The sequence below is a fragment of the Erythrolamprus reginae genome, chromosome 3 (assembly GCF_031021105.1).
Source record: "Erythrolamprus reginae isolate rEryReg1 chromosome 3, rEryReg1.hap1, whole genome shotgun sequence".
NCBI classification, from domain to species: Eukaryota; Metazoa; Chordata; class Lepidosauria; order Squamata; family Dipsadidae; genus Erythrolamprus; species Erythrolamprus reginae.
Window position 1 is genome coordinate 175,591,537 of NC_091952.1, and position 21,383 is coordinate 175,612,919.

General features: G+C 38.2%; 1 protein-coding gene across 3 annotated transcripts in view; it reads left to right on the plus strand.

Moving 5' to 3' along the window:
* The window catches only part of DSP (desmoplakin), a 65,473-nt gene extending 45,325 nt beyond the window's left edge, over window positions 1-20,148 (plus strand). The window contains exons 16-24 of one of the 3 annotated variants that reach the window (XM_070747220.1): window positions 801-967; window positions 2,302-2,440; window positions 3,257-3,450; window positions 4,192-4,354; window positions 5,902-5,985; window positions 7,883-7,990; window positions 9,048-9,146; window positions 10,582-12,876; window positions 16,340-20,148. In XM_070747220.1, the coding sequence (XP_070603321.1) occupies window positions 801-967; window positions 2,302-2,440; window positions 3,257-3,450; window positions 4,192-4,354; window positions 5,902-5,985; window positions 7,883-7,990; window positions 9,048-9,146; window positions 10,582-12,876; window positions 16,340-19,525 (6,435 nt within the window). In that variant the 3' untranslated portion in view covers window positions 19,526-20,148. The remainder of the gene's footprint in view (window positions 1-800; window positions 968-2,301; window positions 2,441-3,256; window positions 3,451-4,191; window positions 4,355-5,901; window positions 5,986-7,882; window positions 7,991-9,047; window positions 9,147-10,581; window positions 12,877-16,339) is intronic. The other 2 variants (XM_070747221.1, XM_070747222.1) reach the window with 2 other exon arrangements.
* Window positions 20,149-21,383: the final 1,235 nt, after the last annotated feature.

Sequence of the window (21,383 nt, forward strand, 5' to 3'; positions counted from 1 at the left end):
TTTGAATTCCTGCTGACATTGAGTCTGCTCCTCACCTCCACTTTGAAGTGGACATTGGGGCTACTTCCCATATCCTTCTCCCCACACTGATTGCATACTTAACTTTGGAAGATCTCTGGAGCTCTACAGGGAAGGGAGAACAGACCACTCTGCTTCATAGCATCCTTAGACTATACTCTATCCTGGAAATGGGTGCCATTTTTAGTGAAAATGTGACACAATTCTATATACATTGGTTACAGTATTGTTCAGGGAGAAGCGGTGCTAGATGCTTTGTTTTGCTCTGTGTGCATATGTGTGTGTTGAAGTTAGTGTTGATCCCTTGCAGCTGCCTGGAGAAGTTCCTGAAATTTTCTTGCATTTAGTTTCTTGCATTTTTAGTTAGAACCAAAGAGCGAGTTTCAGATTATTTTTCTGAATACAAGAAATGTGCGTACATGCAAATTTTTAAAGTTTGTTGTAAAATAAAACCAGAAGCACACACAGATGAATGATTCAGCTGGATTCATTAGCTTCTTTACACATATTAACATAAATTTACAATACCATTAGCAGAGTTCTTCTTCAATGTAGCAACAGTTAAAAGTAAAACACAAGCAGCTTCTAGTGCAGAGTGGAGACTGGAGCCACACCCAGCCTTAAGCTTAAATTCCAGTTTCGATTCCCTGCACAGATTCAGAAGTAGTTAGCACCTATTGGCTGGCTGGGTTGCTATGCCTATTCATTGGCTGATCTTATTACCACTGGCTCTCCCACTTCATGAATGTTCTAACACAAATGATACTTGCTTTTCTTTTCAGAATATACAAATTGAATCCCAGTCAATGGCAGACGGTCTCAACAGGCAAAAAGATTACCTTCCAAATTTTAGAGGCTCTGAAAAGTATCACTATTTGCAGTCTGAAATCAGTGCTTTGTTTCAGAAGTTGGAAAATATTAATGGGGTTTCTGCTTGCTACCTGGACAGGTAATCAAAATGTCAAAGACTGTTGGTTAACTGTATTCTAGAAACCTGCTTTATTTTTACCTAACGAAGCATATATTTTAAGAGGATTGAAAGCCTTCAAATATTCTAAATTGATAATATTCTGTAGAAAAAGAGAAAGAATAAAGTATGTTTACTATTGCCTGCTCCAAGACAGGTAACTTATCAGGGGACTTGTATTATCCCTGCCTAACACACAAAGTTCCACTGTGGCTAAAATAGGGAAGGGGAAAACCATGTAATTGGCTTATTAGTAAATAAATAACTTATGTTTTGCAATAAGGTGACTCATGTTTTTCAAAAATAGGCCCATTTCTTATATACCATATTTTTCGGAATATAAGACATACTGGAGTATAAGACATACTGGAGTATAAGACATAGTTTATAAGACATACTGGAGTATAAGACATACTTAGAATATAAGACATACTGGAGTATAAGACATACTGGAATATAAGACATACTGGAGTATAAGATGCACCTTAGTTTTGGGGGAGGAAAAAAATCTACTTACCAGGTATTCGTCTGGGTAGTGTCCTTAGTCTGGTCAGCCTCAACACATTATTTTATACCCTGGTTAGGGTTGGGGAAAAAATCTTCAGAGGGGGAGTAGCAATGAAAACTAGCCTGCAAAGACTTAGGGCTGAGAAAAAACGACTTCAGAGTAGCAATGAAAAAATCCCGCAAGCCTGGAAGATCATAAACACCTTATTAGGGCTGAAAAAAACTTTTTTGGAGGGAGTAACAATGAAAACAAGCCTGCAAACCGGGAAGATCCTTAGCACCTGGTTAAGGCTGGGGGGGAAAGCTTTGAAAAAGCTACATTCGGAGTATAAGACACACCCAAATTTTCAGCCTCTTTTGGGGTGGGTGGGAAAGGTGTGTGTTATATTTTGAAAAATAGGGTACCTATATGCATAAAAATGGTTTTGCATACAGAATAATGGACTTAATTTTCCTTGTCCTGCCTTAGATCAGGATACTTGTTTGCTCTTTCTTAGCCTTTCCGATGTTTTCAGAAGTTGATGGTACACTATATATTAACATAGAAGAACAGAATGAAGTGTACAGCTTTCCAGTCAAGGGAGCAAACAGTATTCTGCAACATGTAGACACCAAGCATTTGTATGAAGAGGAAAGCAAACAAACATTTAGCAGTGTGAGAATAAGTGAATTGGGGGCATGTGAAATAATCTTTTTCTAGTGGAGTCTTGGGCTAAGGTGGTACTAAATCTAATAATACTAAATATTAGTAAAGCTAAATTCTAAATCTTTTTTTAGTACTTGATTTCTTTACGTCCCTGTTCTTGCAGCTTAAATGCCCTGCGATCACTGCTTCAGGCAATTCTGCAGACAGATGATGTGATTCGGGTATTCGAAATTAGGCTTACAGAAGAGGACACTCTTTCTTTGGACCCAGATAAAGTAGAAGCCTATCGAGTTTGCCTAAAGGTGCGAAAGTAAAAGATGGTTTGTCTTTTCTTTTCTTCAAATGTGGGATTGGATTATGGGTTACACAAAGTGATGAATTGAACTTTATTTAGTGAGTATAGCTAAGGTAACCACTAATTGTCAATGGGAGAAAACCACTACTGCCACTTATATAACTTTGTGGTACATTGTATCCTATGTCCTATATACTTTATAACTTTACACACTAAGTATACTTAGTACAATGTAAGAAAGCTTACATTAAACCAAAAAAAAAAAAAGAACAAAAGTTGGGGAAACCAGTGTCCAGTTTCAGACTTGCTTGTGAATTGAAGAATTAATAGGACAACACGAACTGTTCATTTCACAAGTAAATCTAAAATTGGACATTGGTTTCCCCAACTTTTTCTATTTTTTTCTTTGCATCCTTATCTCACTACTATAGCCATTTTCCTTGAGAACTGTGAGCACCATTCAATCTGCTGGTAGACAATTTGCACAGCGAATTATGACTAAACTATTCAAATTGTCTTTGCATAATTAATTACCCCAATTAATTATTTGTTCAGTATATCATATTTAAACAAACCATAGCCTCATGTGATACATGACATTGAAAAGTCAAATGTTATAATTAGACTGTATAATAAAAATACAATCCATTTAAGATTTAGTCTATATCTTTATAGTGCTTCCTCCAAATTATCAAATGTAGAAACCTAATCAGATGCAAGGTGTGCTGCTAGTTTTTAAGTTGTTCAGGATTTTTAAAATATTTGTTGATATTTTAGATGCTTAAATAATTTATTTTTTTCTTTTTTGCCTGTATTTTTGCAGAAAATGAAAGCAGATCTTAGTATGAAGAAGTCTTTGCTTGGTACTTTGGAAGCCGAGCTGCAGAAGGCTCTCCAGGTTCACTCACAATCTTCTCAAACGTACCCTCACTATGACTTAGATCTTGGAAAATTTGCTGATAGAGTCAGCCAACTAAGAGACCGTTGGCAAAGGCTGGAAAAACAGCTGGATGACAGGTTTGTTTTTTGAAGCAGTGTGTTTGGTTTTCTCATAATGGCATCATTGCTTTGTGGTGAAATTTACACTCGCTGTAAATACAAGCAAGATTGCAAGTTCTAGTGAAAGAACTTTCTTTTTAATTAGATTCTGCTCTTTCTTGCAAATAGGTTTTCTGGAAAAGTGATTTTTAGGGTACTTTACATATAAATCACTGTCTTAAATTCAATCCTGTAGTATTTGTATATAATCCTTTCTGGCTGATAGAGGTAAAAATAACGATTGTTGTCATGATAGCTGAATGTGCACTTTCATATCAGCTAGTCATGTTTTTAGTTGCATTTATGGAACTATATTAAACTTAAAAATAGTGTTGCACATATTGCTGCAGGCCCTATTACATACTCTTTTTTGTAAATGCATTGCTATATGATTGCATTCTTTGCAATTGTGGCTTAACTGAGATTAACCGGCATTACAAGATAAGCAAAGGCTGTGAATTTAGAGGTGTCAGAAAAAGTAAATTGGATATTCTAATTCTTAGAGAAGGGACTATGGTTCAATGGTAGGAAATACTTTGTTTTTATTGTGTTTTATATATACGACCATAGAGATGATCACTGGCATCATCAATGCAAATGTAGTTCTTGGGTAGCAGACCTGTTAGAAACTAATAGAAAGGACCTTTAGTTCCCTTCTCCTGTCATAGAAATCAGCATCAATCAATTGATCAATCCATATTTGTTGCCCCCACCTCCCAGATCGTGGGATTTAGAAAAACAGGTGAAGCAGCTGAGAGTCTATCGGGAACTTTACCAGGCTTTGAATAAATGGATCTGTGATACCAAGCGCCGACAGGACACCATTGAAGTCATGAAATTGGGAGATGTTGGTACTGTCATGAGATACCTGCAGGAGCAAAAGGTATTGTTTTGCCTTAAATACACCAAGCTGATCTTCAGAACTATATTATGGCTTGAGTTTGTAATTCATCCTAATGTATATTGGTATGTTAGTAAGAGCTCATCATATCTTAAAATCAGACTTCAATCTAATTGGCCAAATACAGTGGTACCTCTACTTATGAACTTAATTCATTCCGTGACCAGTTTCTTAAGTAGAAAAGTTTGTAAAAATTTTCCCATAGGATTCAATGTAGAATCAAATAATGCATGCGATTGGGGAAACCACAGGGAGGGTGGAGGCCCTGTTTCCTCCCAGGAGATTCCTAGAGAGGCCCCACGGAGGCTTCTCCCTGCCTTTTCCAGCCTTGTTTCCTCTCAGAAGATGATGATGATGATTATTATTATTGTTATTATTAATTAAATTTGTATGCCGCCCCTCTCCGTGGACTCGGGGTGGCTCACAGCGGTAATAGAAAACAATGTACAATACAAATCTAATATTTAATATTTAAAAACTAAAAACCCATAATTTAAAAAAACATACACACAACATACCATACATAAACTATATAGGCCTCGGGAAGATAGCCCAATTTGCGGACCCTCTCTAAGGGGGTCAGTAATTCCCCCCCCCCAGGGTAATGGACGGAAAGATGGAATTATCCTTGGAAGGCAAAACCCACAGCCACTCTGTCTTATCAGGGTTGAGTTTGAGTCTGTTGACACCCATCCAGACCCCAACAGCCTCCAGGCACCAGCACATCACTTCCACTGCTTCATTGACTGGACATGGGGTGGAGATGTACTGCTGGTACCTCACCCCATGCCCCTGGATGATCTCGCCCAGCAGTTTCATGTAGATATTAAATAGCAGGGGGGAGAGGACCGATCCCTGAGGCACCCCACAAGGGAGAAGCCTAGAGGTCGACCTCTGACCCACCACTAACACCGACTGCGACCGACCGGAGAAGTAGGAGAAGAACCACTGAAGGACAGTGCCTCCTACTCCCAACCCCTCCAGCCAGCGCAGATACCATGGTCGATGGTATCAAAAGCCAATGAGAGGTCAAGATTCCTAGAGAGGCCCCCACAGAAGCTTCTCCCTGCCTTTTATGGCCTTTTTTCCTCCCAGTAGATTCCTAGAGAGGCCCCACGGAGGCTTCTCCCTGCCTTTTCTGGCCTTTTTTCCTCCCAGGAGATTCCTAGAGAGGCCCCACAGAGGCTTCTCCCTGCCTTTTCCGGTTATAGTTTCGGAGGCTCAGGTTTGTAAGTGGAAAATGGTTCTTGAGAAGAGGCAAAAAAAATCTTGAACACCCGGTTCCTATCTAGAAAAGTTCGTAAGTAGAGGTGTTCTTAGGTAGAGGTATCACTGTATACAATATGCCAAAATTTTCTCATAACTTGGGCTTCTTTAGATATTTGACCACCAGTTATAATAAGCTATTCTAAACATTCTCACTATCACTGTATCTTCGAGGATCCAGCTATACAGATGGATAGATGCTTGCCTTACTCTTTAGATTTCTAAAAAAATGATTAAAATTAATTCATTTCTCTCCTTGCCAGAACTTACACAGTGAAATTACAGGCAAGCGCGACAGAGTAGAAGAAGTGATCAAGAACGCAGAAGTGTGCTCACTTGCAATCAAGGTAAAGATACTCAAACTGTTTTTCTCAGAATATGTTTTCACAACAATGGTTTAAGTGCGGTTTGTGCACATTGTGAAATGAATAAATCTCTGTAATAAATAGGAACAAGAGGAAAGACTTCTCTTTGACCCTCTATTCTCCGCCTCTGCTTCAAATCTGCTTCAGTGTTAGTACAATGGCTTTCTCCTCCCATTACTACTACTATCAGATCTTATTTCATTAGCAGACAGACACCATTATCTCCACCTTTAATCTGATAATAACTACTTACTAGAAATAAAACTAAGTGCAATTTCAATGGGCTATCTAAATAAATGATTCAGCTTACATGACATTTTATTCTGTTGCATGATTCTACTTTGGCTTGTTTTTGTTTGAACATGGTAGACCAGTTTTCAACAATATTTGATTTACATAACATGATTCATGAATGGTCATGCATGATTCGTTTGGGATTTCTTCATTTATTTAGAAATATTTATTTAGAAACATAGAAGACTGACGGCAGAAAAAGACCTTATGGTCCATCTAGTCTGCCCTTATACTATTTCCTGTATTTTATCTTACAATGGATATATGTTTATCCCAGGCATATTTAAATTCAGTTACTGTGGATTTACCAACCACGTCTGCTGGAAGTTTGTTCCAAGGATCTACTACTCTTTCAGTGAAATAATATTTTCTCACATTGCTTTTGATCTTTCCCCCAACTAACTTCAGATTGTGTCCGCTTGTTCTTGTGTTCACTTTCCTATTAAAAACACTTCCCTCCTTGACCTTATTTAACCCTTTAACATATTTAAATGTTTCGATCATGTCCCCCCTTTTCCTTCTGTCCTCCAGACTATACAGATTGAGTTCATTAAGTCTTTCCTGATACATTTTATGCTTAAGACCTTCCACCATTCTTGTAGCCCGTCTTTGGACCCGTTCAATTTTGTCAATATCTTTTTGTAGGTGAGGTCTCCAGAACTGAACACAGTATTCCAAATGTGGTCTCACCAGCGCTCTACATAAGGCAATCACAATCTCCCTCTTCCTGCTTGTTATACCTCTAGCTATGCAGCCAAGCATCCTACTTGCTTTTCCTACTGCCAGACCACACTGCTCACCCATTTTGAGACTGTCAGAAATCACTACCCCTAAATCCTTCTCTTCTGAAGTTTTTGCTAACACAGAACTGCCAATGCAATACTCAGATTGAGGATTCCTTTTCCCCAAGTGCATTATTTTGCATTTGGAAACATTAAACTGCAGGTGCCTTGCTAATACCTACACTTTGCTTTTGTGTTTTGTCTAAGCCTTTAACCAACTTATCTAGGAACAGTGCACGAGCAGTAAAACTAAAACCTTACAAAAACAAAAGAAAAAAAATAGGAAGGAATCACAATTACTTTGCATGTCTTCAAGACTAACTGTGTTGACTTATTTGAAAACAATGGTTTTAGACAAAACATGGCTTAGCACAATAGGATTGACTCAACTACACGGACATTTAAATAAGAGATCCATCAAATCAATCAGCCCTGTCTTTTTCATGCTTTTCTGGTATATTTTAGAACAGGTAACAGGAGACTGAAAACTTCCTTTTTAATTCCTTTTGACATTATTGTAAAATCAAACTATTTCAGAAACATTTTCATAACTTGACTGTTTAAACACACATATAAATTAATGACCTGTGTCTATCCAACTGTTTCTACTTAGGTATCGCTATATATTGTTGATGTAAAAAACAATCCTTATTTGGGCTAATTTCTTCCAGCTTCAGTCTGTTCTGGTTCACTGTATTCATTTTCCATAGGCTTTGAAATATATTGTGGTTTTTTAAAAAAAATAATCCTGAAATTCACAGTAGGAAATATTGTACACTAATACAAATGCTTTGTGCTTATAGGATTATGAACTCCAGGCTGCAGCTTATAGTTCAGGACTAGAAACCTTGTTGAACATTCCTGTTAAGAGGAGCATGGTTCAGTCTCCTTCAGGCCTTATTCTACAAGAGGTACAAGTTATTTGCAATTTCAGCAATGTGATGGGAATTGTGGAGTCTGGGAGATCATATATAGTACAGGACCACTACTTTCTCATAATAATTGTCCCTGATTTAGGACAATTATTATACAAATTTAAGATAAGGCAATTTTGTTTTATGAGAATCAAAAATCTGTTCAAATAAGCTAAAACAATATTTGGGATAGTATACTTTAATATACTTTTCTCTCAGTATTTAGTAGTAGTAGATTCATGAATTTTGATACAATTTTTAAGTAAATGAACAATATTAAAGTGATAAAAGCAAGTTTGATTAAGATAATTAAGATTTGTTCAGTTTGGTTTAGCTTGTTAAATGGGATCCGTATATTTTTTATTAATATTTTATTGATTTTTATAATATAAAACACACACAACGTATAACATATAACATGTGCTCAGTGATCCCACCACCAGACAATCAATCATAACCCACCACCAGTTTGGGGGTATTTCTTGTATAAATCATTTAAACCCAAGAGTGAGCGAAAAATTAAATGGGGTCCATAGAGATGAATATTAAAAGTATTTTTTTTTGTTTAGCCTTAATTTACCAAGAAATATAATAATGCCATAAATAATGAATTTATATGTTTATATTTGTTTTTTATAATTTTAATTGATAAAATTAGGTATAAGGTGTAAGGGTTCTTAGTCTGTTTTGAGATTTGTACTAAGAGGGAAGAGGGAACTATGGCTTTGACATTAAGATTATAAGATGCTAAAGATATTCTTTTTATCAATAGTTTAAGGTATATTAATGATGGACTTAATTAGACTTTAATGGAGTTTATCTGGATGATGAAATTGGAAAGAATGGAATAAGGGGTATGATGGTAACTGAAATTAAATAGATGGGATTTAAGAATGTATAATTTGATTATATAAGATTTACTAACCCAGGACTATTTTATTATAACAAAATAGAAGGTATATTGTTTTTTGTATGTCATGATGTGGAGGAAAAAATTAAAAAAAATATTTGAAAAAATATTTTTTTTTTTCTCTCTTCTTCCATTCTTAATCAGGCTGGAGACATTCATTCCCGATACATTGAGCTTCTTACAAAAGCAGGAGATTATTACAAGTTCTTGAATGAAATGTTAAACCACTTGGAAGATATAAAGGTAATTTCTCTTTGGTCATGTAGCTTTTGTGAATTTTACAGTACCTGAAAATATTAAACGCTTCATAGTAAACTTTAGATTAGTAGTAATGCCTTGCTGTAATGATAAAAAAAATCCCAACACTCTTAGAATATTACTTTGTTGATTTTTGTTGTTGTTATAGTTAATATTGAATATTCAGATTGGAGATATAATCTAGTCAAATGGTAGAACCATGTGATAAAGATCTTTGCAAAACCCGCTTTCCATGATCGGCTAGTATACACATTTGGTGTAACCACAATCCTGATATTGTGTGAATGGTATCCCATTGTATCTATAAGACAACAGTGCGTGGAAAAATAAAACTAGTTCTCCTACAGAGTCTTTGTGTGTAAATGCAGCTTTAATAAAACAATGCTCACCTTGAAAAAACTAAAAGGCTAGTGTGTTAAGAAAAGAATACAGAGGAACTTCTCCTAAATAATTTTATATTATATCTATATTGTTAATATTGTTAATATTATTATTATTATTATTATTATTATTATTATTATTATTATTATTAATTAGATTTGTATGCGGCCCCTCTCCGAAGACTCAGGGCAGCTCACAACAGTAATAAAAACAATATAGTAGTAGAACAAATCTAATATTAAAAAAACATATAAAACCCTATCATTATTTAAAAAACCAAACAGCACATTCATACCAAACATAAAACAAAGTATAAAAAAGCCTGGGGGAAAGGTGTCTCAACTCCCCCATGCCTGACGGTATGAGTGAGTCTTGAGTAGTTTACGAAAGACAAGGAGGGTGGGGGCAGTTCTAATCTCCAGGGGGAGTTGGTTCCAGAGGGCCGGGGCTGCCACAGAGAAGGCTCTTCCCCTGGGGCCCGCCAAACAACACTGTTTAGTCGACGGGACCTGGAGAAGGCCAACTCTGTGGGACCTTATCGGTCACTGGGATTCGTGCAGTAGCAGGCGGTTCCGGAGGTACTCTGGTCCAATGCCTTGTAGGACTTTAAATGTCATGACCAACACTTTGAATTGTGACTGGAAACCGATCGGCAGCCAATGCAAGCCACGGAGTGTTGAAGAAACGTGGGCGAATCTTGGAAGCCCCACGATGGCTCTCGCGGCTGTGTTCTGCACGATCTGAAGTTTCCGAACACTTTTCAAAGGTAGCCCCATGTAGAGAGCGTTGCAGTAATCGAACCTCGAGGTGATGAAGGCGTGAGTGACTGTGAGCAATGACTCCCTATCCAGATAGGGCCGCAACTGGTGGACCAGGCGAATCTGGGCAAACGCCCTCCTCGCCACAGCCGAAAGATGATGTTCCAATGTCAGCTGTGGATTGAATAATAATATATGTGCAACTTTTTGCTTCCTCTTTTGCAATGTTGTGCATTGTTTTGCATGAAATTGATCAAACTGTCTTTCTCTCAATTCTGCAGATGAAAAGCACCAGAATAGAACTACTGGAAGAAGAACTGAGATTAGCCAAAGATGCCAATTGTGATAGCAACAACAAGCACAAGTTCCTGGAACAAAACCTGCAGAAGTATCAGGTGGAATGTTCTCAGCTCAAAGCTAAATTCATAAGTTTGGAAGAAATCAAGAGACAAGTCGAGATGGATGGCAGTACAGCCAAGCAAAACCTAGACAAATGCTATGGGCAAATAAAAGATCTGAATGATAGGATAACAAGGCTGACTTATGAGATTGAAGATGAGAAGAGAAAAAGAAAGCTGTTGGAAGACAGATATGACCAGCAGAAGTCAGATTTTGATCAATTGCAGAAGAAAAGGCACAATGAAAAAGAAACCCTTGGTTGGCAAAAGATAGAATCAGAGAAAATCATCAAAGAGAAGGAGTATGAGATAGAAAAGTTAAGGGTTCTTCTCCAGGACGAGGGGACACGGAAGAGGGAATGTGAAAATGAGCTGGCTAAGGTAAGAAACCAGTGTAATGAGGAGATGAGTAATATAAAGAACAAGTATGAAACAGAGATTAATATTAAGAAGACCACCATTCATCAGATAGCTTCACAGAAAGAAGATGAAGGCAAGAATCTCCGCACTCAGATCGATCGGTTGCAGAGAGAGAATAGAGACCTGAAGGAAGAGATTGTGAGGCTCAATGCGTCCATCTTGGACACGACAGAGCAGCGAAGAAGGGCAGAAGAAAATGTCCTTCAGCAGAAGGCCTGTGGCTCAGAGGTGATACAGCAGAAACAACAGATAGAATTGGAACTGAAACAGATCATCCAGCTGCGTAACGATGACAATGCAAGATACAAGCAAGCCCTTGAAGATGCATCTTGCACCATCCACGAAAAAGTCAAGGAGCTTGAAAGGTTAAAGATTCAACTGCAGGAAGAAGCTAAAAGCCGATGGGAACTTGAAAATGAGCTGGCTAAGGTAAGGAACAGTTATGATGAGGAAATTATTAGTTTAAAGAACAAGTATGAAACTGAGATTAATATCACAAAGACCACAATCAATCAGGTGACTGTGAAAAAAGAAGAGGAAGCCTGTAGTTACAGAGCCCAGCTGGACAATGCTGTAAGAGAAAATAGGAACTTGTGTGAGGAGATTAGGAGGCTGAAGAACACGCTAAGTCAGACAACAGAGAACCTTAGAAAAGTAGAAGAAAACGTCCACCAGCAAAAAGCAATTGGCTCCGAGATCTCACAGAAGAAACAACATCTCGAAAAAGAGTTGAAACAGACTGTTCAGAAATTCACAGAGGAGATTGCACATTACAAGCAGTCCCTCGACGAAGCAGGAAGAACGCTTAAGGAGAAAAATAAAGAGATTGAAAAAAACAGAAAATTGTTAGATGCAGAAATATGTCAAAGGAAGTCCGTGGAGGAAGAAAATATCCGCTTGCAAAGGATCCAGTATGACCTGGAGAAAGCTAACATCAATGCAACAGAAACCATTAGCAGGTTAAAAGTTCAAGAGCAGGAGTTGGGGCGCCTAAAAAGTGAATACGAAAGGCTGGCGCAAGACAAGAAAGGGAAAGACCAAGAGGGCACGAGGCTCCAGGGCACCATAAAAGAATTGCAGCATCAAAAGCACAAGCTGGAAGAGGAACTGAACAGGCAGTCTAGAATTGCGGCTGATGAAACTTCCAAAAGGAAAAATGCAGAGGAAGAATTGGACGCTATGAGGAGAACTTTGAGAGATCAGGCGGTTAAAATCACTAATCTCACTCAGCAGGTGGAAGAGATCTCTATTGTGAAGAAACGGAGCGAAGATGACTTGAGGCACCAAAGGGATGTGCTAGATGGCCAGATGAGAGATAAGCAGCGGTTCATGGAGGACATAAGGAAATACACTTCCGAGGTTGAAGCTTTGCGTCGCCAGCTGGTTCAAGAACAGGAGAATTTAAAACAGGCCCATATTCGCAACGAGCACTTGCAGAAGGCTATTGAAGACAAGAGCAAGAGCCTCAATGAGTGCAAGATAGAAATTGAGAGACTTCAGTGTCTTACTGAGAATCTGACCAAAGAACACTTGATGCTAGAGGAAGAGTTGCGAAATATAAGGTTGGAGTATGATGATCTAAGAAGGGGCAGATGTGAAGTGGATGAGGAAAAAAATGCCACGATTCTTGACCTAAAGAATCAACTACAAACAAGCAACAAGCATGGCCTGGAACTTCAGGGTGTGATAAATGGTTTGCAGAAAGAAAGGGAAAATTTGAGACAGGAAATTGAAAAATTCCAAAAGCAGGCTCTGGAGGTATTCACAAATATTTGATCACACCTTTATTCACCTTCAGATTCTGTAATTTTAACACCCAGTGCATTTTCAGTCAATGAATACTGAATGTGTGTGCATCTTAATTTTGACCAATCTTTCCTTCCCCTGCTCTTTTAATTGGATTTAATTGGATTTAATTGGATCAAGGCCCCTTCTGGGAATAAGTTCAAGTGAGATATAAAACACAATTAGACGGCAGTGAATTCCTCAATTTAAAGGAATTTATTTCTTTCCCTATTCTGAAGGAAAGATGGAGCATCTGCCCTACTTCAGTTAATCCACTTGGTCCTATTTCCCATAACTTTATAGACGATGTCTACCTTTATACTGATTTTGTTTTTGTGGTTCTCTTTGGTTTTTTTTAAACAAAAACATTTCGACTTTGAAATAAAATATCTTAAAGGTTCCTCTGTTGAACATACTATGCCTTTAAAAGTTGTTGCAACAGAGTGTATCTGTAGTTCATTTGCTTTCCATTTCATCCCCCAAATGCCTATCTCCATAGATTCTTCACTCGTACTTTCTCCGAGTTGCTGGGCATGATGAGATACATAATATATAACTCATGCAGTTACATGTTGAAGTGTGACCTGAACAGCTTTGCTTTCCTGTTCTTTACATGAGCATATGTGTGTCCATGGTCATCTAATCATACATAAAATATATGCAAATGCACACACATCGCATGCTCATTTTAATAAGTATACAATATAGAGATAACATTGCTATTATTTCTCTTATCTGTTGTCCCGCTAATGTATATATGCCTCTATTTAAAAACATATATACATGTTTAAGAACATCAATGTATAGCTTGCTATACATGTTATCCATTTTAAATAGGCAGGGTAGAATCCAGCATAGACCTACATACCTAAATATGCCTCATGTTGCATAGTGGTCTTTGGCCTTTTTCAATTAAGTCTTAATTTTTAAATCGGATCACATATTCCCCAATTACTTTTTTCCACTATCTTTCTTTGGTTTTTGAAACATTGATGCAACACTGTTATTTATGCCCCTACACTGATTATTAAGAGCAATCTTCCATGTATCGCTAAAGTGCAAGTTTAGGAATAATTTTATATTAACAGTTCTGTTGTTCTGTTTGTAAAAAGTCACACTTGTACTGTTCGGGTCGTATATGACCCGGACCAAAAAAGATTTATTTTAGATACTTAAATTTGGTCTTTTTGAAAACTTTTTTCACTGGGATACTAATTTGAACTTTTCTGAACACAATGAAAGTAAAATTGAGATGAAAAAATTAATGCTTATATTTTTAATTTGCTCATAAAAGCCCGCCACTAGCATTTTTGTGAAATGTTTTCAATTTATAGATAGTTTAGCCTGCAAACTGCATACAATTTTGCTATATTTAGTGTTGGATTACTAGTTTGAACATTTCTGAACGTAATGAAATGAAAAGTGAACTGAAAAAAATTGATGCTTATTTGTTTATTTTGCTCATAAAAGCCCCCCCCCTCCATTTTTCCCAAGCATTTAATTTATATATATATTTAGGCTCCTAATTCCAAATATTGTCAATACCTTTGGCATTGATATACTAAAATGAACATTTCTGAACATAATGAAATGAAAGTTGAATTGAAAAAATTGATGGTTATTTGTTTATTTTGCTCAGAAAAGCCCCCCACCAGGCTGTGCTCAATTTTTTCAGTTTATATACAAATTATGCTGTGAATTCAAAATTACATACTTTCTGAGTGAAATAAAAATATAAGCATCAATTAGAAATCTTAGGGAATATTTTTCTGATGGTCAGCAATGTTCAATTTAGTAAATCAATGCCTAGGGTATTAAAAATATTTTGGATTTGGAGCTAAAAAAAAGTAAAGTGAAACTGATTGCACACAGCTGTGGTGGGGGAGGCCCTATTTCTCAGCAAAATAAACAAATAAGCATCATTTTTTTCAGTTCAATTTTAATATCATTATGTCCAGAAATGTTCAAACTAGTAATCAAATGCAAAAAGCTTTAATAATATTTTGAATTTGGAGCCTGAAATATATATAAATTGAAAGAATTGCACACAGCGGGGGGGCGCTTTTATGAGCAAAATAAAAGGATAAACATCATTTTTTCAGTTCAATTTTCATATCATTGTGTTCAGAAAAGTTCAAACTAGTAATCTAATGCAAAAAGTTTTCAAAAAAAGTTGGAACTGGCAGGCTAGAAAAAATTTAAAGTGAAAATGATTGCACACAGCCATGTGAGGGGAGGCCCTATTTCTGAGCAAAACCCCCCCAATAAGCATAACTTTTTTCAGTTCATTTCCATTTTTCTAATGATCAGGGATGTTCAAAATAGTGATCCAATGCAAAAAGGTTTTTAAAAAGTTTGAACTGGATCTAGATGAAAATGAACAAAATTGCACAAAAACGCTAGGAGTGGGCTTTTATGAGCAAAATGAACAAATAAGCATTAATTGTTTCATTTCAATTTTCCTTTCATTGTATTCAGAAAAGTTCAAATTAGTATCCCAGTGAAAAAAGTTTTCAAAAAGACCAAATTTAAGTACCTAAAGTAAACCTTTTTTTTGTCTGGGTCATATACGACCCGAACAGAACAAGTGTGACTTTTTTTGCTCAGCAAAAACTAACACCCCCCCCCCCCCCAAAAAAAATACTCATAGAAAGAACCCCTAAACTGACGCAAAGTCATGGAATTTCAAGTTTCAGATATACAGGGTAAATGTTTTACAGGATCTCAAACTTGGCTTCGGGTCACATACGACCCGAAGAGAACAGCAGAAAATTCAGTTGACAATTCCTTTGAAATATTTTATTACAATTTGTTGTTCAAGAATTTTTTTTATCTCTTTCAACAAATCTAATTTTATCAAAGGGGGGGAAAAAAAGTAACCCAGTCACTGCTAAAACATTAAATAAAGACATTGCAATTTATATTTTATATTGTAAGAGGTTAAAAAGGAAGCACTAAATGCTAGGAGAATATTCTATATTCCAAATTAAGACTTCTCATTCTTAAAATGAGTTTAAGAAATTGACAATTCTCTCCTGAAGATGTTTATTCAGAACAATACTGCTGATTGCACTAAGTTTTTTTTTTAAGTAATAGTAGGAAAGTTCAGCTGCAGACACATGTGCTGTTACTTGTTAGAAGTCTCATTAACATAAGGATACAAACTTCTGCACAAGTTTGTAGAGAAATGAGATTTAATATTCTTATTTATAACAAAACTACCTAATCCATTTAATTTTTTTAAAAATGAAACATTTCCATCAATAAACCAATCCATAGTAAAACAGACACAAAACTGTGTAAAATACAGTGCTACATTACTCAGGACTGCACTTATCCACTACTCTTAAGGTGGTGGTTAAACTGTAGATAATACTGGATGTTAGCCCAACCATTAATTTTGTTCCTATTTCTTTTCTTCCTTCTTTTTTTAAAGGCAACCCACAGGATTCAAGAATCCAAAAGCCAGTGTAACCATATCATGCAAGAACGAGAAACCCTGCTAGTGAAAATAAAAACCTTGGAACAAGACAAAGCGAGATTGCTTAGGTTAGAGGAAGATCTGAATCGTACCAAAGGCATGTTGGAATCAGACTCTCGCTTGAAAGCACGGCTGGAAAATGAGAAGCAGCAGATACTGAATGACTTAAATCAGTGGAAAAGCCAATATTCCCGGAAGGAAGAGACAACCAGGAAACTGGAGTGTGAGCGAGACAAGAGTGAGAGGGAGAAAAGTGCCTTGATGATAGAAGTCGAAAGGCTGCAGGCAGAGATCAAAAGGATTGAAGAAAGGTATCGATGCCGTTTAGAAGAGACAAGTAGGAAGAGCCAAGCAGAGATAGATGCAGAGCGGTTGAGGTTGCAGAAGGAAATAGACAAATTAAAAAAACGTCATGGGTCCCATAGAAGCACCCAGACTGAAGAAGACTTGATGATTGATGCTTCTAAATTGCTTTTCAGTGGTTTGCGGAAAAAAATCACGGCACTACAGCTGCATGAGTGTCAGCTGATAGACAAATGCACCTTGGATAAGTTGTTGAGAGGACAGAAGTCAGTGGAGGAAGTTGCTGCTGATCTTGAGCCTTACCTTAGAGGAGCTGGGGCCATAGCCGGTGCTTCTCTTAACACCAGAGAGAAGTATTCTCTGGTGGAGGCCAAACGTAAACAACTTCTTACTCCAGAGAACACAATCCTGCTTCTGGAGGCCCAGGCAGCCACTGGAGGAGTAATTGATCCCCATCGGAATGAATTATTGAGTGTGGACAGTGCTGTAGCCAGAGACCTGATTGATTTTGATGACAGAGAACAAATCTACATGGCTGAAAAGGCTATCACTGGGTTTAAAGACCCCTTCTCGGGAAAAACAATGTGTGTTGCAGAAGCCATCAAGAAAAATTTGGTTGACAGAGAGACTGGGATGCGTCTCCTTGAAGCCCAGATAGCTTCAGGAGGAATTGTTGACCCTATCAACAGCATCTTCTTGCCAAAGGACATTGCTTTATCCCGTGGGCTGATCGATCGAGATTTGTATAGAGCTTTGAATAATCCATCAAAGCCCTTAATTGATCCTCAAAGTAAGAATGCCATCAGCTACATGAAGCTCCGAGAAAAATGTAGAATTGAACCACACACAGGTTTACTTCTCCTTCCTGTGCAAAAGAGAAGCATGTCCTTCCAAGGGATCAGAAAGCTCATCACCGTTTCTGAATTGGTTGATTCTGGCATAATTCGGGAGTCAACAGCCAATGAATTGGAAACTGGAGTAATCACGGTGGAAGAAGTCACTGACCGAATCAAAGATTTCCTGCAGGGTTCCAGTTGCATAGCTGGTATTTATAATGAGGCCACTGGAGAGAAGCTTGGTGTTTATCAGGCCATGAAAATAGGCTTGGTGAGACCAGGCACAGCTCTTGAGCTTTTGGAAGCTCAGGCAGCTACTGGGTTTATTGTGGACCCAGTCAATAATTTAAGGCTTCCTGTGGAAGAAGCTTACAAGAGAGGCCTTGTTGGGATAGAATTTAAAGAAAAACTTCTGTCTGCCGAAAGAGCAGTCACTGGGTACAAAGATCCAGAAACGGGAAATATCATCTCCTTGTTCCAAGCGATGAACAAGGAACTCATTGAGAAAGGCCATGGTGTTCGTTTGCTGGAGGCTCAGATTGCCACCGGTGGAATCATTGATCCTAAGGAAAGCCATCGTTTGCCGGTGCACACAGCTTATCAACGAGGCTACTTTAATGAAGAACTGAATGATATTCTCACTGATCCTAATGATGATACCAAGGGATTTTTCGATCCCAACACAGAAGAAAATTTGACCTACTTGCAACTGAAGGGGAGATGTAAAATAGACGAATTAACTGGGCTCTGTTTATTGCCACTAAGAGAGAAGAAGAAGGTGGTGCAGACCTCGCAGAAAAACACACTCCGGAAACGTAGGGTTGTCATTGTAGATCCCGACACAAGTAAAGAAATGTCAGTCCAGGAGGCCTATAATAAAGGCCTCATAGATTATAGTACTTACCTGGAGCTTTCAGACCAGGAATGTGAATGGGAAGAAATCACGACCACTGGATCAGATGGGAGCACGAGAGTTGTGCTCGTAGATAGGAAAACGGGCCACCAATATGACATTGAAGATTCCATCGATAAAGGTCTTGTCGATAGGAAATTTTTTGAACAGTACCGTTCTGGATCGTTAAGCCTCACACAGTTTGCAGACATGATTGCTAGTCGAAATGGAGGTGACGAAGTCTTCAAACATGAATCTGTTATTCGGTCTCCTACTGTGCTGAGTGTCAAGAGTTCTTCCATCTTGCTAAAAAGCAGTTCCGGCTCCTTTTCTGATTCCCCAGAAGAAGCCACTCCCATTGCCGCCATCTTCGACACGGAAAATTTGGAAAAGATCTCCATTCCAGAAGCCGTGCAACGGGGGATTGTTGATACCATCACCGCCCAACGTTTGCTCGAAGCCCAGGCTTGTACAGGAGGTATCATATGCCCTACCACCGGCCAGCGCCTTTCCCTCCAGGACGCGGTTGCCCAGGGCATCATTGACCATGAGATGGCTACACGGCTGAAGCCAGCTCAGAAAGCCTTCCTTGGCTTTGAAGGCATCAAGGGGAGGAAGAAAATGTCGGCAGCAGAAGCAGTGAAGGAGAAGTGGTTGCCTTATGAGGCCGGTCAACGCTTCCTCGAATTCCAGTTCATCACAGGAGGCCTTGTTGACCCCGAAGTACACGGGAGAATAAGTACAGAGGAAGCTATTAGGAAAGGATTGATCGATGGCCGGACTTCCCAAAGGTTGCAAGATATAGGCAACTATGCAAAGATTTTGACCTGCCCCAAAACAAAGCTGAAGATCTCCTACAGAGACGCAATAAACCGCTCGATGGTGGAAGACCAAAGTGGGCTCAGATTGCTTGAAGCATCTTCTGTTTCATCCAAAGGCATATCCAGCCCATATAACGTCTCTTCAGCACCAGGGTCGCGCTCGGGGTCGCGCTCGGGATCGCGCTCGGGATCACGCAGTGGATCAAGGAGAGGAAGTTTTGATGCTGGCACAAGTTCATATTCTTATTCCTACACAGCTGTCAGCAGCAGCAGCAGTCTTGGGCGCTAGGCATTCATTGGTGTATCTAACTTTTGTTCTATATGTCTGCTTGTTTAAAGAAAAGAAAACAAAAAGATCAAATATACATACACACATGGGCTGGCGGTAAATACTGCTAAGGTAGTTGCTTGGGTGAAATAGCTAAGCTACAGCATAGAAATGTAAACCCAAATACAAGCTGCAAAAATGCTTTCTGGAAGGAGGGAATGCTATATTTTTTCCTTTTTTTAAAAAAAGTGTCTAATTTGGCTCGTGAATATGGTTTGTAAATTCTAAGAAAGCAACACCTGCCTCTGCAAACAGATGTTGCATTTTGCCTTTTCATTGTTGTTTTATTACTCATGTGCCGCTGCAGAATATTAGCCTAGCATCCACGTTTTTGTATCATTTGTCAGGTTTTTTTAAAAGCCACTTTCCCTTTCGCGCAGTAAATGTTTCGCTGCGTAATGATAACAGCCTCCAACTGATGTTATACTTTATTGGATTGTGCTACTTTTCTCAGTCATTTCAGCTTTATTTGGAGTCAACAATGTTTCCTGTTTCTGTGGCTTGTTTTTCCATGTAACACCATAAAGGCCTGACTACATGAACTTAATTATTCTTGCAATAAAAGTGTAACCATTTTTAACTCACTTGTATCAACATGTTTAATTTTCGTATCTTTCTGGACTACTTGGCAGTGTTGAGTAGTAAATACTTTGTATTGGAGATTTCTTCCATCCAGCAGACAGATATACAATCTGCCCTGATAGCTGAAGCCGAGAGCAGGGATCTCCATTCTTGGCAGTTTTAAGCCTGGCATACTTCAAATCCAAGAATTCTGGAATTTGAAGTCCACCAGGCTTAAAGTTGCCAAGGTTCGAGACCCCTGGCCTAGAGATAAGTACTTTCCTTACACTTTAATGAAGAACAAGTTAAAGAAAGTGACATATGACTTTCATTGGCTTGATTTCTCCTCCCTCCAAACATGATGGATGGTAGGAAAAAAATAACCACTATTTGCTCTTCTTAACAGTGTTCCCTCTAATTTTTTTTTGGGGGGGGGCGGAAAAGTATAGTGTCTGAGCGGCAGTCCCTTCGGGAATGGGCGGCACAGAAATAATGAAATAATAAACAAACAAATAAATAAACAAACAAACAAATGAATAAATAAAAAACCCACCCTGTTTTGCCTCAGAGAATTTCAAAATAAAATACTGTACTGTGTGTCTATAACAGTGAGCTCATAATAGGGCAACTCTATCAATATCAAAATGCCACTTAAATAGTTGAGCTAGTTTCAAACTAGATTTTGATTTTCTTTCTCTCTTCCTTACTCCCATTCTTTTTCTTTCTCTTTTCCTTCCTCTCTTTTTTCTATCTGTTTCTCTCTCTTCCTCTCTTCCTCTCTCTCTCCTTCCCTCTCACTCTTTCCCTCGGCTTCTGGGCAGGTTTGGAAAACTCTGAGTTGATGATGATTTTTAAGTGAGCGATTGCTCACTGCTCAGCTTAGAGGGAACTATGCTTCTTAACACATGAGACAAATCTATAGTGTAGGCAAGTCCTTTGAAGTGGGTGGGTAGGTGGAATCCCCATCTGTCAAATTACCCAATAGGTCATAAAGTAACCTCGCTGGTAGGTCACAGATGCAGAGGGCCATAGCATGAATGAGCAACTGATAATGAACAAGCTCCATCTTCAACTACTGCTACAAGGAAATCTCAGGGTTATCAGGAAACATTTGTGACTAGCAGAACTAGGAAGTAGCCCATTCCAGATAGTGGCATAACAGGCAGAGACATGCTACTTGCACACCTCCACAAAATATGAACAACTGAGAAATCTATTGTCAGCAGAATAATGACCAATTCGGTAACATCTACTTGCC